The following is an 18802-nucleotide window of genomic DNA, read 5'->3' as shown; positions in this document are numbered from 1 at the left end:
TTTTTTCAAATATACAATTTATTCAAGTGCATGATATACTTCATTACAGAATGACCATCTGTTTTCTAAACTGTACTGAACTGGATTATACCTCAAATGCATTTAATAGATCAATGTTGTGCATGTAATCCAAAAACTCTAATTGCAGGTCCAAAACTTCATTACTATCCAACTGACAGGTGTTCAACTCTCAGGAAGCACCAACAACACTAGGCTGTTTTTCCACTTTGGTAAGGAGGTAACCAGGCCCATTTGCCCACCCAAGTCACAGAGTCATAGAGAGGTACACCACAGAAATAGACCCTTCAGTCCAACTCATCTATGCCAACTGCATATCCTAATCTAATCTAGGTCCCATTTGCCAGCATCTGGTCTGTATCCCTCTAAACCTTCCTATTCATATAACCATCCAGATGCCTTTTAAATGTTGTAATCATACCAGCCTTACCACTTCCTCTGGCAGCTCATTCCATACATGCATCATCTGCTGCATCATCCCTTAGGTCCCTTGAAATGTTTGCCCCCTCACCCTAAATGCCCCTCATGATTTTATAAACCTCTAAGGTCACACCTCAGCCTTTGATGCTCCAGTGAAAACAGCCCCAGCCTGTTCAGCCTCTCCCCATAGCTCAATTCCTCCAAACCTGGCAACATTCTTGTAAATCTTTTTTGAACCCTTTCAAGTTTCACAACATCTTTCTGATAGGAGGGAGACCAGAATTGCATGCAATATTCCAAAATTGGCCTAACAAGTGTCCTGTACAACTGCAATATGACCTCCCAACTCGTACACTCAGTGGTCTGACCAGTAACACAAAGCATACCAAACGCCTTCTTCACTATCCAATCTACCTGCAACTCCACTTTCAAGGAGCTATGAACCTGCACTCCAAGGTCTCTTTGTTCAGCAACATTCCCCAGAACTTTACCATTAAGTGTATAAGTCCTGCCCAGATTTGTCTTTTCAAAATGCAACACCTCATATTTATCTAAATTAAACTCCGTCTGCCACTCCTCGGCCCATTGGATCAAGATCCCGTTGTACTCTGAGGTAACCTTCTTCACTGTGCACAACACCTCCAATTTTGGTGTCATCTGCAAACTGACTAACTATACCTCCTATGTTCACATTCAAATCATTGTATTAAATGATGAAAAGCAGTGGATCCAGCACCATTCCACGTGGCACATCTCTGGTCACAGGCTTCCAGTCTGAAAACCAACCCTCCACTAACTCCACCACCAACCCCTGTCTTCTACCTTCGAGCCTGTTCTGTATCCAATTGACTAGTTCTCCCTGTATTCCATGAGATCTAATCTTGCTAACCAGTCTCCCATGAGGAATCTTGTCAAATGCTTTAAAGTCCATATAAATTGTGTCCACCTCTCTGCCCTCACCAATTGTATTAATTACTTATTTTAAAAAAACTCAATCTAGTCCATGAGACATGATTTCCCATGCACAAAGCCATGCTGACTATCCCTAATCAGTCCTTTCCAAAAACATTCCCACTTACAATTTGCCCATCATTGATGTCAGGCTCACCAATCTATAGTTCCCTGTCTGTTCTTTACCACCTTTTTCTTAAATAGTGGCACTCAGTCACCCAACCTCCAGTCTTCTGACACCTCACCTGTGACTATCAATGATACAAAAAAGTATCTCAGCAAGGGGCTCATCAATCACTTCCCTAGCTTCCCAGATTTCTAGGTATACGTGATCAGGTCCTGGCGATTTACCCATTTTTATGCTTCAAGACATCCAGCACCACCACCTCTGTAATATGGACATTTTTCAAAATATCACCATCTATTTCCCCTCATTTATATATCTTCCATATCCTTCTCAGTAAACACTGATGCAAAATACTCATTTAATATTCAAAGTTTGTGCGAAGATTTGTAGCTCGGGTGCTTGTTGTAGTGGTTCTGTTCGCCGAGCTGGAAGTTTTTGTTGCAAACGTTTCGTCAACAGACACATCGACCTGGACCCAATATACCAATCACTACAGCAGACAGCTGAAACGGACACCCGGAAGCGGCAAGGACAGACCACTATAAATGCCGGAAGAAACATCAAAGAAGCGCTTCGCAGGAGGCTCCACAGCACTGATGATGTCTCCTAGCCAGGGGACGAAACGTTTGCAACAAAAACTTCCAGCTCAGCGAACAGAACCACTACAACTCATTTAATATCTCACCATCTCCTGCAGCTCCACACATAGGCTGCCTTACTGATCTTTGAGGGACCCTATTCTATCCCTAGTTACCTTTTTGTTCTTAATATATTTATAAAATCCCTTTGGATTCTCCATAACCCTCTTCGCCAAAGCTATCTCATGTCTCCTTTTTGCCCTCCTGATTTCCCTCTTAAGCATACTCCTATTGCCTTTGTACTCTAAGGATTCATTTGATCTCTGTTACATCTGACATATGCCTCCTCCTTTTTCTTAACCAAAACTTCAATTTCTCTGGGCATCCAGCATTCCCTACACCTACCAGTCTTCCCTTTCACCCTAACAGGAATATACTGTCTCTGGACTCTCGTTATCTCATTTCCGAAGGCTTCCCATTTTCCAGCCATCCATTGTTCTGTGAACATCTGCCACATTCAGTTTTGAAAGTTCTTGCCTAGTATGATCAAAATTAGCCTTCCTCCAATGTAGAACTTTAACTTTTAGATCCGGTTTATCCTTTTCCATTGCTATTTTAAAACTAATAGAATTATGGTCACTGGCCCCAAACTGCTCCCCCATTGAATCCTCAGTCACCTGCCCTGCCTTATTTCCCAAGTGTAGGTCAAGTTTTGCACCTTCTCTAGTAAGGACATCCACATACTGAATCAGAAAATTGTCTTACCACATTTAAATTCCTCTCCATCTAAATCCTTAACACAATGGCAGTCCTAGTCTGTGTTTGGAAAGTTAAAATCCCTTGCCATCACCATGATATTATTTGTACAGGTGACTGAAATCTCCTTACAAATTAGTTTCTCAACTTCCTGCTGATTATTAGGGGATCTATAATACGATACCAATAAGGTGATCATTCCTTTCTTACTTCTTAGTTCCATCCAAATAACATTCCTGGGACTACATCCAGGGAAGTTATGACACGGGGTAAACCCCTCTGCTAATTTAAACAAGTAACACAGAAAGGATTCACCCTGCGCTGTAATCTTAAAATTCAGGAGGCAAAGAACTATCCCAGAGGTAAATATTTAGAGTAAAAATTACCTTTATTCTTGAAGTCCAACAGAGAATATTAAAACAACTATTTACAACTCCTTTCTCTTAAATCTACCTTTTACCTCCCACTCTACAATACTAGACAGATAAAAAAATTCTAATTCAGATTTACAAAAGAAAAAAATCACGTTTCAAAACCAGTCAGTTTTGCAGAGTTTCCTCTAGATTGGTTTTGATGTTCTGCAGCACAGACTCCCCACAGACGGATACCTCTCAGAGCACTCTTGAGCCAACAGCCTACATGCGTTGGCAGAACTCTTTCTAGCTGTTCAACATATAAGTTCTTATACCCCAAAACATTGGATCATTTTGTTGGTTTTAATATTATCAAAATACTACATTCAAACTTGATTGGAGTTTGGTATCTTGGGGCATAATTTAAACTGATCAAAAACAAATGCAAATTTGGTTGTCTTGTGGTAACCCAGCTACTGCTAGCTGTTTTGCCCAAATGTTACATTGTTATCTTGTTCAGAACACTGTGCTGTGTCAGGTAGGCCTTGCTAGCTTTTCAATTTTCTTAAAGGCAAAGGACCTCTACACCTTTATAACACCTCCACCCTTAAGAAAAAAAAAAGAACCATCATAATGATAAGATGGCTTCATTTCTTTTCCTCTCTATTCCTTAACCACAATATCATGACATACATATGACTTTAATCTAAGTTCATATTAACTTCTTTGTGCATAAATATAAAACACCGAATAGATACTAATCTTATCATGGATGTAACTGATGAAGTGATAACGCATTTGCAATTACATTCTTATGACCCACATCATGTACAATATGTAAATTAAAAGTTTATAACATAAGACTCCAATGAAATAGTTGCATAATCTTGTATTTAAACCATTCCAAAAATGAAAAGAGGATCGTGGTGTGTGTACATAACCGTTTCCAACACATTGTTTGTGACATACACATTAAAATGTTGTAAGGCCAGTACCAAACTCAATAGTTCCTTTTCGATCTTGGTATATTTCCTCTGGTGGATGTTGAGTTTCTTTGAAAAGTAACCAACTGGCAGTTCAATCCCATTATCTTCCTGTAACAGTAGAACTCCAACTCCTACGTCACTGGCATCGATGGCAACTTTAAAAGGTTTTCAAAAGTTTGGCGAAACTAAAACTGGTGCAATGGTTAATACTGCTTTCACACGGTCAAACGCCTCCTGGTGTTGTTCTGTCCACCAAAACTGTGTTCTTCTTCAGCAAGTCAGTTAACAGTGCCACTACAATGAAGTTTGGAACAAACTTCCGATAGAATCTGCTTAGTCCCAAAAACCAAAGCACTTCTTTCTTAGAGGCTGGTCGTGGAAATTCCTTGATAGCCTTTGTTTTTGCATTCTGTGGGGTCAACCTTCATTACAATGTAGTCATTCAAAGAGCTCTGCCAACTGTACCATGTGATCCTTCCAGGACTTACGAAAGATCAGTACATCATCCAAATAGACTGTACAGTTTGTTGTTAACCCAGGCACAACTCTGTTCCTGAGTCTTTCAAATGTGGTGGGTACGTTCTTCTTCCAAAGAGCATCACTTTAAATTGATATAGCCCATTTGGGGTTCCAAACAGAAATTTATTTCACCATCTCTGATAAAAGTACCCGCCAGTAACCACACATTAAGTACAACTTGATGGTCCGACTTCTCGCTACAGTTCCCCCAATCTCAGAATTGAACAGGAGTCAGATTTTGTAACAGCGGTGACCTTCCCATACTCCACACAAAATCATTGAGTACCATCCGGTTTGGGAACTAAGACGATCGGTGAACACCACTCGCTCTAGCTCAGTTTGACGATACCCTCAGAGAACATGGCTTCCACCTCCATCTGGATCTGTCTGGCTTTGAAAGGATTAAGCTGATAGAAGTGTTGTTTTATCTGAGCAGTAGTCCCCACATCTACTTCAAATGTACAATAGCATTAGTACTCCCCAGCTGATTCTTACATATGTCCTTATACTGCAATAACAAACCTTTACTGCATTCCATGTCCTGAGACCGACAGTTTACTAACCTATCCCATTCCTCAAGGATTTCTTCATTTTTTTAAATCTATTTTGAGGCACATCAAAATCCACATCATATGGATTTGATTCCTCACTTTGCAGGGCAGTAACACCTGTTTTTCCTGTTCTTTTTCTCTAGTGTAATACAGTTTTAACATGGTCTCACAACATACCTGATAAATTTTTTTCCCATCTGGCACCTTTACAAGATAGTTCACCTGATTCAACTCTTTCTCAATTTGATAGGGACCACTAAACCTGGCTTTGAAGGAAGCTATCACTGGTAATAGTATTAACATGCCATCCCCTTGGAAAAACGTCCGAGTGGCAGACCTGTTATCTGCCACCTGCTTCATTCGAAATTGTGCCCTTTTTAGGTGCTGCTGAGGAAACTCACCTACTCAATTTAATCTCTCCCTCACCTCCAATACATAATCTAAGTGTGAGATCTTCAACTTTGGTCTTGTCAATGTTTCTTTAAGTAATTTTAAGTGGCTTCTCACTTCATGCCCAAATATTAACTTCAAGGGAGAACTGAGTAGATTAGTTTGGGGCACCTCTATTAGCAAACAATATAAATGGGATACCTTTATCCCAATGATTCGGGTAATCTTGACATTATGCTCTCAACATGGTCTTCAAGGTCTGACACCACCTTTCTAAAGATCCCTGGGATTCAGGATGATGCACATTGGATTTCAAGTGCTGTATACCTAAGTTATTCATAACCTCTTTAAAACAGCATAGTAGTAAAATTTGACCCTTGGTTCAATTGAATCTCTCTGGGTAGCCATACTGTGTGAAAAAAAAAGCTACTAATTCCTCTACCACCTTTTTTGTCTTAATACTCTGTAATGAGTTGCATCTAGAAATCTGGTAGACACATCCATTATGGTTAACAATTACTGGTTCCTACTTTTAGTTCTCAGGAGGGGACCGACACAATCAGTTATAACCTGCGTGAAAGGTTCTTCAAAATGTGGGAATTGGCAAAGGTGCTGGTGTTATTACTGCCTGTGACTTACCTACATTTGGCACGTATGACATGTACGGCAAAAGTTAACCACATTCTTGTGCATTCCAGGCCGATAAAAATGTTTTTGTACCTTGGCCCGAGTCTTTCGTACCCCTTGGTGACCTCCTACAGATAGTTCACGTGTTATCTCTAACACATCCTATCTGTATGCTACCAGCAACACAATCTGGTGCACTTCAGTCCATTTCTCCTCTGCACTCCCCTGTTGCTGTCTCCATTTCAGTCTTAAGATTCTATCTTTCAGATAATAACTCCCAGGAATATCCTCTGCCTCCTTTTCAGAGTACGCATCTACATATATATCTTCTATCATTTTGTCTTGCTGTTGCAAGTCCCTTAGCCACTCAGAACTAAATACTTCTGTCTGCCCTGTACCTGTTTAGGTTTTTCCTGCACTGTTAAGTCAAACTGGGGGTCTACTAATTGAACCTCAACTCCTTCATCTTTCTCCTTACATTTCGTGCCGTGACTTACGATAGTGGGAGAATATCAGGATATTTCTGTTTAAACTCCTCAGTTTCTTGGTCTTCCTCATAACATGGAGTGTCCCTCCCACCTTGGATTCTGCTAAATCATTCCCAATAACAAACTGAATTCCCGAAACGGCCACTCTGTCAATCGCTCCCATCATAACTTCCCCAGTCTCGAGTTGGCACTCTAATCCGATCTTACACAGGGGAACACTAAATTTCTGTCCATCTATCCCACAAATTGCCATACTCTCGGGTAACAGATCAGAAAGAGTGCATATTCGCTCATCCCTTACTGTCAGCGACTGGTTAGATCCTATATCTTTCAAAATTATAAACTTCTTGCACTCTCCCCCTGTTCAGAGTTAACTTTACCTGGAGAAGCAAATTCTTTGTAGAGATCAGGTACTAACTTCATAACCAGCCCCTGCCTAGGCTATGCATCCTCCTGCAACTCCTCAGCTGTTCTTGGGGTCTCCTTTACTATTTTCATTATTGCCACAGGCTTAGCTTCTTTTACCACATCTTTTCCCACAGTGCCTTTCTTTAGTGGCCAGCACTGTGACTTTACGTGTCCCACTTTATCACAGCGGAAACACCAGAGGCCTTTCATCTCTCTGCTACCCTCTTGGGCTTCTTTTTTAAACTGGTGGTAAACTCTTACCAGTATTCTCTATTCTCAGTTTACTAGTGTATGATTTGCCCCCCCCCCCCCCCAACTCTTCCCAACTTCTATCCCTCACAGGACGAAATTCTGGCCGGAAGCTTGTCTTATGCACCAACATGCATTCATCTGCTGCTCTTCTCACTTCCTGAACTTCCTGTTCCTCCACGTGAATTCTTACCATCTCTAGAAGTGAGTTTTTAAACTCTTCCCGTAGTATACTCTTTCTCTGAGCCTCATAGGTTCTACCTATTTTTAAAGCACACACCCATCTGTCAAAATGACTGTTTAATTCTTTCAAATTCAACACAAGTCTGATCTGGTTCCTTCTTTGCATTTCTAAACTGATATATATATATATATATATATATATATATATATATATATATATATTACTACCTTCTCTTTTAATCTCCATCTTGTTGACTTGGCTGACTAAGCCACAATTTGTCAAGTCCAAATTCTTTGTTTCTCCCTTTCTTCTCTCTCTCCCCCCAGACCACCATCCCCGCGCACCTTGGCTCAGCTAAGATCTCTCTCTCACTCTCTCAAACACACTTTCTCCTCTCTGATTATCTTCTAACACCATTTTCCTCAAATTGTAATTTAAAGTTTTTCTACTTGTACTGCACTTGTCTGTTTCTCTGATACAGCAAAGTGTTTGAGTAATTCCCTTACAATTTGAGCTTTACTTGTGTCCTTGGTTAAACCTAAATTAAACTTCTTTGTTAATTCTAAAAGTATGACCTTTTTCTTTCCTTCTCAACTTTCTTGACAAACTTGAGAATCATCTTCAAACCCAGAACATCTTTAGCAATTTTAAGAGTCATTTCTCTCACTTTTAATTTCATCAACCACAAATCACTGAAATTAAACAAACTGTCGCACCTACGGTTTATTTAAAGATCTACGACGCTAACCTGCAAATGTTTAAATCTACTAGAATTTTCATACCCTACGTCTATTCAAATCTGTCTAAACCTGTTCAAATCCACGAATCAGAGAACAGAACACATCAAATCCTGGCAATGAGCCCCTAATCTGATACGGGATAAACCCCTCTGCTCATTTAAACTAGCTACACAGAAAAGATTCACCCAGTGGTGTAATCTGTTAAAATTAGAGAGGCAAAGAACTATCCCAGAGGTAAATTTTTAAAAGTAAAAACAAAATTTATTCTTTATGTTCAACAGAGAATAGTAAAACAACTTTTTACAATTCCTTTCTCTTAAACCTACCTTTTACCTCCCACTCTACAATAGTCTGTTAAAAAAATCCCAATTCAAAATTTACAAAAAAACCAGTCAGCTTTGCCGAGTTTCCTCTGTAGATTCTCTCCGGGTCGATTTTGATGTTCTGCGGGGCAGACTTCCCTCAGACAGGTACCTCTCAGAGAGCTCTTGAGCCAGCAGCCTACACGTGTTGGTCTTTTGGCAGTTCTCTCTCTAGCTGTTCAAAATGTCTGTTCTTATACCCCAAAACACTGGATCGTTTTGTTGGTTTCAATATTATCAAAATACTACATTCAAACTTGATTGGAATTTGGTATCCTGGGGCATAATTTAAACTGGCTGGCTGAAGTTGAATTTGTTTGTGTCTCGTGGCAACCTAGCTACTATCAGTTGTTTTGACCAAATGTTAAGACCATAAGACAAAGGAGTGGAACTAAGGCCATTCGGCCCATTGACTCCACTCCGCCATTTAATCATGGATGATGGGCATTTCAAATCCACTTACCAGCATTCTCCCCATAGCCCTTAATTCCTTGTGACATCAAGACTTTATCAATCTCAGCCTTGAAGCCATTTAGCATCCTAGCCTTCACTGCATTCCGCGGCACTGAATTCCACAGGCCCACCACACACTGGCTGAAAAAATGTCTCCGCATTTCTGTTCTGAATTTACCCCCTCTAATTCTAAGGCTCTGCCCACAGGTCCTAGTCTCCTCGCCTAACGGAAACAATTTCTTAGCGCCCGCCCTTTCCAAGTCATGTATTATCTTTCTAAGTTTCTATTAGATCTCCCCTTGATCTTCTAAACTCCAATGAATACAATCCCAGGATCCTCAGCCGTTCCTAGTATGTTAGACCTGCCATTCCAGGGATCATCTGTGTGAATCTCTGTTGGACACGCTCCAGTGCCAGTATGTCCCTCCTGAGGTGTGGGGCCCAAAACTGGACACAGTACTCCAAACGGGGCCTAACCAGAGCTTTATAAAGGCTCAGTAGCACATCGCTGCTTTTTTATTCCAACCCTCTTGAGATAAGAGACAACATTGCATTCGCTTTCTTAATCACGGATTCAACCTGCACGTATACCTTCACAGAATCCTCAACTGGCACTCCCAAATCCCTTTGTACTTTAGCTTTTTGAATTTTCTCACCATGCTTGTATTCTTTTTTTCCCCAAAGTGCAAGACCTCACATTTGCTCATGTTGAATTCCATCAGCCATTTCCTATACCACTCTGCCAAACTGTCTAGATCCTTCTACAGCCTCCCCACTTCCTCAGTACTACCTGCCTGTCCACCTAACTTCGTATCATCGGCAAACTCCACTAGAATGCCCCTAGTCCCTTCATCCAGATCATTAATATATAAAGTGAACAGCTGCAGCCCCAACACTGAACCCTGCAGGACACCGCTGGTCACCGGCTGCCATTCCGAAAAAGAACCTTTTATCCAAACTCTCTGCCTTCTGTCAGACAGCGAATCCTCAATCCATGCCAGTAGCTCACCTCGAACACCATGGGCTCTCACCTTACTCAGCAGCCTCCCGTGGCACCTTATCAAAGGCCTTTTGGAAGTCTAGATAGACCACATCCACTGGGTTGCCCTGGTCTAACCTACTTGTCACCTCTACAAAGAATTCCAACAGGTTTGTCAGGCACGACCCCCCTCCCTTACTAAATCCATGTTGACTTGTTCTAATCCGACCCTGTTCTTGCAAGAATTTAGAAACCTCATCCTTAACAATGGATTCTAGAATTTTACCAACAACAGAGGTTAGGCTAATTGGCCTATAATTTTCCATCTTTTGTCTTGATCCTTTGAACAAGGGGGTTACAACAGCATTCTTCCAATCATCTGGGACTTTTCCCAATTCCAGTGACTTTTGAAAGATCTCAACCAACACCTCTGCTTTTTCCTCAGCCACCTCCCTCAGAACTCTAGGATGTAGCCCATCGGGGCCAGGAGATTTGTCAATTTTAAGACCTTTTAGCTTTTCTAGCACTCTTTTGTCATGGCAACAATACTCAACTCAGCCCCCTGAATCCCTTTAATTGTTGGGATATTACTCATGTCTTCTATTGTGAGGACTGACGCAAAGTACTTAAGTTCTCCAGCCATTTCCTTATCTCCCATTGTGTTCCCTTACTTTAAAGATCTTTTATAAAATCTGGTTCATTACATAGCACAAGGTCCAGAATAGCCTGCTCCCTTGTGGGCTCCATGACAAGCTGTTCCAAAAAGCCATCCTGTAAGCATTCCATGAATTCCTTTTCTTTGGATCCACTGGCTACGTTATTTACCCAGTCCACCTGCATATTGAAGTCCCCCACGATCACCGTGACCTTGCCTTTCAGACATGCCTGTTCTATTTCCCGGTACATGTTGCGCCCCTGGTCCTGACCACTGTTAGGAGGTCTGTACATAACTCCCATTATGTTTTTTTGCCTTTGTGGTTCATCAATTCCACCCACACAGACTCCACATCATCTGACCCTATGTCGTTCAGTGCCATAGATTTAATTTTGTTTTTAATTAACAAGGCCACCCCGCCCCCTCTGCCCACCTCCCTGTCTTTTCGATAAGTTGTAAATCCTTGGATGTTTAACTGCCAGTCCTGAACCCCCTGCAGCCACGTCTCTGTGATGCCTACCACATCATAATCATTCATGATGATCTGTGCCGTTAGTTCACCTACTTTGTTACAAATGCTACGAGCATTCAGGTAAAGTGCCTTAATGCTAACTTTCTTATCATTAGATATATTGGAAGTCATAAGATGTCCTAAGTTATCCTCCCTTTTTGTTGCATTCCTAGTCTGCCTCAAGCTTAAATCCACCTGCATACATGTAATCCTCCAGCTTATCTATCTATTTAACTCCATACTTCTTGTTGCTTTCACTTTTCCACCTCCCCCCCCCCCCCAAAATCAGAAGTTTAAAGTCCTACTGACCACCCAATTTATCCTCTTTGCTAGACCATTGGAGACCGTCCCAACGGTACAGATCCCCCCCCCGATTCCAAAACTGATGCCAATGCTCCATGAGGTGGAACCCCTCTTTCCCACACCAATCCCTTGGCCACGTGTTTACTTCCCTAATTTTCTTATCCCTTTGCCAATTAGCACGTGGCTCAGGATCATAATCTCTAGATTACTGCCCATGTACAAAACACCACAAAAGTGCTGTACTACACCACTAACACCCTGGAGATGGAAAACCCAGAGGCCCTGTTTCATTGTGACTAGCAACTTCAATCAAAAGGAAAGATGTTGACCAAGTACCACCAGAACATTACCTGCCCCATCAGAAGGTCGAACATGTTTGACCACTGCTACACCACTGTGAAGGATGCCTACCGCTCCACCTCCTGCCCTCATTTCGGGAACTCTGATCACAATGACACGCTTCTTCTCCCAACTTGCAGGCAAAAGCTCAAGCAGGAGAGCCCCTCGAGAATACAGGTCCAGTGCTGGTCGGAGGAGGCAGAGGATCAAATCCAGTGCTATCTGGAAATGGCTGATTGGGCCATGCTCAAACAGTCCGCAGATACCTTGGACAAGTATGCCACCACCGTCACAGACTTGATCAGCAAGTGTGTGGAGGACTGTATACCTAGGAAGTCAATCCAGGTGTTTCCCCAAAAGGAAACCCTGGATGAATCAGGATATACAGATCCTGCTAATAACAGGTGTGAGGCCTTCAGATCAGGAGACCCACTCAAACATAAGGAATCCAAGTATGACCTTCGCAGAGTCATTAAGACAGCCAAGTCCAATACCGATTCAAACTAGGGACCCAGAGAGACATACGACGACTATGGCAAGGATTGAATCACATCACAGGTTCTAAAAAGAGACAGTTCAAGATAGCAGACAATGACATATCCCTCCCAGATCGTGTCAACATCTTCTATGCTCGCTTTGAGCAGAATTTCTGTGGAGAGGTTACACTTATTCCGACAAGTCCTGACTAACCTATCCCAGCAGTCACTGCATCAGAAGAAGTCAGATCAGCTTTCCTTCATGTGAATCCAAGAAAAGCGATGGGACCAGACAGAGCACCATGCTGTGCACTCAGAGCATGCGCAGATCAGCTAGAAGGGGTCTTCTTGGACATCTTCAACCTCTCCCTGCAGTAGGCCATTGTTCCTGCATGTTTCAAGAGGGCCAACTTCATCTCTGTGTCTAAGGCAGCTCATGCAGCATGTCTCAATGACTACTGCCCAGTGGCCCTACCTTCGGTGGTCATTAGATTAGATTAGACTTACAGTGTGGAAACAGGCCCTTCGGCCCAACAAGTCCACACCGACCCGCCGAAGCGAAACCCACCCATACCCCTACATTACCCCTTACCTAACACTATGGGCAATTTAGCATGGCCAATTCACCTGACCCGCACATCTTTGGACTGTGGGAGGAAACCGGAGCACCCGGAGGAAACCCACGCAGACACGGGGAGAACGTGCAAACTCCACACAGTCAGTCGCCTGAGTCGGGAATTGAACCCGGGTCTTCAGGCGCTGTGAGACAGCAGTGCTAACCACTGTGCCACCGTGCCGCCCACATGATGTACTTGGAAAGACTGTTGATGGCATTAATCAATTCCAGCCTCCCTACTACTCTTGACCCACTCCAATTTGCCTATCAGACCAACAGATCCATGTCAGACACCATATCACTTGCTCTTCATTCCTCCCTTGAACATCCTGACACCAAGAACAACTACGTAAGAATCCTACTCATCGAAGGCTGAACTGTAGTCAACACTATCATCCCCTTGAGACTGATTACTAAACTAAGTGATCTCGGACTAAGCCCCACTCTCTGCAACTGGAGCCTCAGTTTCCCGACTCACAGGCCACAATCAACAAAGATTGGGGACAACATTTCATCCTCACTAACACTCAACACTGGAGTCCTCCAGGTGAGAGTACTCAGCCCCTTACTGTACTCACCGTTTACCCATGACTGCATCGCCAAATACCAGACCAATGCTATTTACAAGTTGGATGACATCACCGTAGTCGGTCGAATCTCGGATGGCGACGAAACAACCTAGCTCTCAATGCCAGCAAAACCAAAGACCTCATTACTGACTCTCGGCAGGATATTACTCCTGCCTCCTTACACATTAACAACACAGAGGTGGAACGAATGGAGAGTGTCAAACTCCTGGGAGCGGTCATCCACAACAAGCTTTCTTGGACCCTTCAAGTGGATGCATTGGTTACAAAGGCCCAACAACATCTCTTCCTCAGGCAGCTGGGGAAATTTGGCATTGCGATGAACACCCTTGCCAAATTTTTATAGGGGCACATCAAGAGCATTCTGTCTGGATGTATCACTACCTAGTATGGCAACTGTACCATTCAAGATCGGAGATGGTTACAGAGAGTGGTGAACAATCACAAAGACAACGTCCCATCAACAGAATCCATCCACCAGGTCATTATCAAGGAAAGGCCACCAGCATTCTTGAAGATCCAACCTACCCTGGCAATGTTTTTCTACAAACTCCAACATCAGGGAGAAGGTACAGAAGCTTGAACATACATACCAACCAGTTTCAAAACAGTTTCTACCCTGTTGTTAGAATACTGAATGGACTCAAACTCTTAACATTCGCCTGTACCTATGTTCTGTTTTTGCCACTGTTTACCTATTATTTACGATCTATGCTACTTAACGATGTCATCTGTCTGTACTGCTCACACGACAAAGCTTTTCACTGTGCCTCGGTACATGTGACAATAAATTCAATTCAATTCAGAAAATAAGAAAACTACTGCTTAGAAATGAAGAGATTGCCACTTATAGCTACAGAGATTGGATACGTTCATTCATTGGGGTCAGTTATCACTGACCCCATAACTACATGATTTGGAGACCATCTCAACCACCCGATGAAGGAGCAGCGCTCCAAAAGCTAGTGCTTCCAAATAAACTTGTTGGACTATAATCTGGTGTGGCGAGATTTCTAACCCCATAACTACTAGTTATATATTTTTCGTAGCTATTTAGAAATGCATCATTTTAATCTATTGTTTCATAATAAACTATTTTAAATCACCTTGACTATCCTTTTGGGTAACTGGTGAATCCTAAACCTTAACAGGAGGCACAAGAATGAATTCCGATCACACAAAAATAGGTTGTTTTATGGAATTTTTAAAAAGTTATGCACTATCAAAACACCATTTCAGTCAGAAACTGTAATTTTTAGCAGGGTCACAACTATACAGAGTTCAAGTGGACTGAGACAGCTAGATAGATGTATTCTTCTTAAGATAGCATCCGGAAGCAACTCAGGTTCGTAAGCAGATGCTTGGTTTATGTAAGTAATAATTTGTCAAAGATCACAGGTACGCTAATACAGGAAAAATAAAGCATTGCAATCTCAAAATTCACATAAGACAGAACACTTTAATCATGTCCGCAAAATTAAGTCAAAGACCACCACACAGAAAAATTCATGCAAATGCAAAATGCCCAAATAAATACTAGAAGAGTTGACAATATATCACCTGCAAATTCTTTGGGAACTTCTTGAAAATACCCAGAGATGAAATAAATATAAATAACTGCTTGTGCTTTGTTTTGTTTTGTAATACCATCTATCTAGTAAACATGAAATAGTTCTTGATATAGACTGCCAACAGGAGCCATTTGGCTTAATTGCAGTTCACACTACAGAAGTTGACATCAAGTGTCAAAAATTAGGATAACTGGATTTTATATTTTCATAAGCAATTTCCTTTAAAAGCATTTTAGGCTTTACTATTAAGATTAGTATCAGTGTTGAATGAAGAAGAGCTCATGCCAGAAACGTTGATTCTCCTGCTCCTTGGATACTGCCTGACCTGCTGCGCTTTTCCAGCAACACGTTTTCAGATCAGTGTTGAACACTATTTTAATGCAGAAAACTGTGCAAATCATCTTACAAAAAGTTAATCATCTTGTTCAATCTAGTTTTATATCTCTCCTTTGCTTTTGATCTGCACCCAGTTTAACAGAGGAGCATAAAGTTGTCCCAACTAATTATCTTTGGTCCTGTCACTAACTCAGTCAGTTGTTTATCCCACTATCAGAAGTACGATCATACTGCAAGCAGCCTTGGAATCCCATTGATCTGAACTGCACAACCAATTCAAAATGTTCTCCATCACCAAGTAACTATAAAATTTCAAATAGAGGGTTTTAAGTTTAAGCTCAATTAATAAATTTGGAATATAGAACTAGCCACATCAATCCATCATCAACATTTAAAAACTCATTTGGTTCAATGAACTTCAAGGCAGGAAATCTGCGACCCTCACCCAGTCTGGCCTATGTGCAATTCTCGACTCTCAGTAATGTGTCTGACTCTTTACTGCCAACAAAGATCAACGATAATTAAGGACGATAAACAAGTGCTGGACTGACCAGTGATAGCTACATCATTAAAATAGAGGGGAAAACAAAATGACACCCATCCAACAAGTCATTAACTTTAAGATCTTGATCTGATCATGAACGTGGATTAGAACAAACAGAGTTTTGTATGGTTACAAGTTTATTGAGGATAGAATTGTAAAGATCAAACAGGAGTTTGTTGGAATAAATTTGTCTTGAAATAACAGAATCATGGATTTAGAATTTCAATAATAAAATGAGCTGAGGCAGGAGGAAGAATCAGGTGATGACATGGAGTAAGAATAGATGTTCTTTGTGATGGTACAGGTCTTGCGGTTACAAGTTATCTCAGAGTCAACTGGGACACCAAATGTTACAAATAACATTCAGCTTCAGAATGTAGTTGGAAAAGGGACAGAGTTTATGTTTAGGGAACAAAGTAGATAATGGTTTAAACCTTTACAACATTTAGTTGAATGTTACTTCTGCTCACTTACTCACTGGATATCAGATACACAGAAGAAATGCTGAGGTAGAGCTAGGTATTATCAGTGCACATGTGGAACTAATTACTCTTTGGATTACATCAATTTGGGACATTTTGTAGATTTTTAAAAATTAGTGGGGATAAATCCTTGAAGGTGTGCTATTAGAAGATAAGTCAGTCAGTCATTTGTTGAAACAGAAACTTAAAATTAGCATTTAAGAAAAATTGAATGAGAGGCATTAGGGTAAATTAGAAATTAGAGTGCAAGACCAAACAGAAGTAAGTTTTACCTACCTGTGCTCCCCCATCTCCCTTATAGCTGCAGAGTCAGCAAGATTCAGCAAGATGGTAAGAAATCTGCACAGGCAATAAGGGAGAAGAGGTGCTAAGACAATAGACAATAAGCAGGCAGGCCAAACATGCAGCAACTAGCTAAGCTTCACAAAGCTAATCGTAGAGAAGTACTTTATGATTGGTTGATTTACAATTTATTTCAAATGCATTATCTTACTTCATATCCCCCTGAAATTACAATGTACACAAAATAAAATTAAATATACTGTATACATTCACATATCTTGAGACACATCACCTGATCAGTTGTTAGAAGTAGCGACTGTGAATATGTTCATGATTTGGCAATTATGATTCATTATCCATTATCTCAGCAATCAATAAGTCACATCTAATCCACCAGTGACAACCACGTTGCTTAACTAAATAAAAATTCAAGTACTGTAACTACCCAAAATCCAAAACCAAAAGAAAGTTGAAAATACAAAGTGTCATATTGTGATCTGTTAAGATAACAGACAAAATGGAATGTGTCTCCAAATCACAAATGTAAAATAATGAGATTGTTCATGAGATCAAAAGACGTTTATACCACTTGTACTTTTCAGTTCTGTACAGGTAGTAACGTGAAATGTCATTTCATGACAAACAAATTTTTAATATTCTGGATTTCAATACAATAATCTATCACATATTTAAATAGTGCTTATTCAAGTCAACGATGTCAAGAAAAAAAAAATCAGTTATACTTCATATAGAACACAGGGAAAACATTTCTAGTCTTTTTGTATAATGAGCTGGTTTATAGACCATGACCATATTATAGAAATAGTGCAAAGTTTTACAGCAAGTATATTTGGATCATAAGGACTGGCATAAGCAACATTAACACAGCAATGGAATGATTTTTTAATATTTTGTGGCATTTGAGGGAAAAAAGGGATGTTTGTTTGCCAGGGCATTAGAAGTTCTCTCACTTTTCCAGTAGTACCTTAGGGCTTTCAAACACAGAAAATGCAGTACTTTATTTCAACCACATTCAAAAAGGGCACTTTCAACAGAGTATGCAGATCAATTTCTACAAATTGCATATCACAAAGCTTCCTAAAGTGGAAGTTAGGAAATCAAATACAAGGTTCATGAGCTCAGTCATCCCCCATGCTTTAGGCTGTCTGTCCACAATCCCTGCACTTACAAGTTTTCCAAACTACCCACTCCTCACCCCTTAACTCTCAACATATGGGTTTAATGACGATTTTGAAGCTGCAAATTGGGGCCCTAGCATTTAAAAAAAAACTGGAAAATGTTGGTTGAACAATTGATCAAATTAAGCATTCATGCTGAACAAAAGTAAAAGGGAGGAAGCCAGTGCTCTGCATTTTAAAAAAAAAGAATGACTACATTCTGGGAAAATTGATCAGTTTTACAGTTAGCTTATATACATAACTTTGTCAAGAAAATTTTGAAAATTGAAAACCTCGAAAATTGAAAACCTCAAGCTAAATATTTGTAAGATAATCAACATTTTGCAGTGAAGAAGGGAAAGAGTCATAGAATCAGATGTACAGCACAGAAACACAATTCGGTCCAACTCGTCCATGCCGACAAGATATCCCAATCCAATTTAGTCCCACCTGCCAGCACCCAGCACATATACCTCCAAACCATTCCTATTCATATAGACATCCACATGCCTTTTAAATGTTGCAATTGTACCAGCCTCCACCAGCTCATTGCATATATGTACCACCCTCTGCGTGAAAAAGTTGCCCCTTAGGTCTCTTTTATATCTTTCCCTTCTCACCCTAAACCTATGCCCTCTAGTTCTGGACTCCCCGGCTCCAGGAAAAAGACCTTGTCTATTTATCCTATCCTTGCTCCTGATGATTTTAATTAACCTCTACAAGGTCACCCCTCATATTCCGATGCTCCAGGGAAAACAATACCCAGCCTATTCAGCCTCTCCC

At 40.9% G+C, this 18802-nt stretch overlaps 1 protein-coding gene across 2 annotated transcripts in view; it reads right to left on the bottom strand.

The window, feature by feature from the left end:
• Window positions 1-18802, bottom strand: part of ipo13b (importin 13b) — a 217710-nt gene that overhangs the window by 147914 nt on the left and 50994 nt on the right. The window contains exon 3 of one of the 2 annotated variants that reach the window (XM_060830475.1): window positions 16836-16898. The exons of the other annotated variant lie outside the window; for it this stretch is intronic. Within the exon in view, the coding sequence (XP_060686458.1) occupies window positions 16836-16898 (63 nt within the window). The remainder of the gene's footprint in view (window positions 1-16835; window positions 16899-18802) is intronic. 2 annotated transcript variants of the gene reach the window in all.

This window comes from Hemiscyllium ocellatum, chromosome 9, assembly GCF_020745735.1.
Source record: "Hemiscyllium ocellatum isolate sHemOce1 chromosome 9, sHemOce1.pat.X.cur, whole genome shotgun sequence".
Taxonomy (NCBI): domain Eukaryota; kingdom Metazoa; phylum Chordata; class Chondrichthyes; order Orectolobiformes; family Hemiscylliidae; genus Hemiscyllium; species Hemiscyllium ocellatum.
Note: the sequence above shows the minus strand (reverse complement) of the source record. Positions and strands in the feature narration are given on the sequence as shown.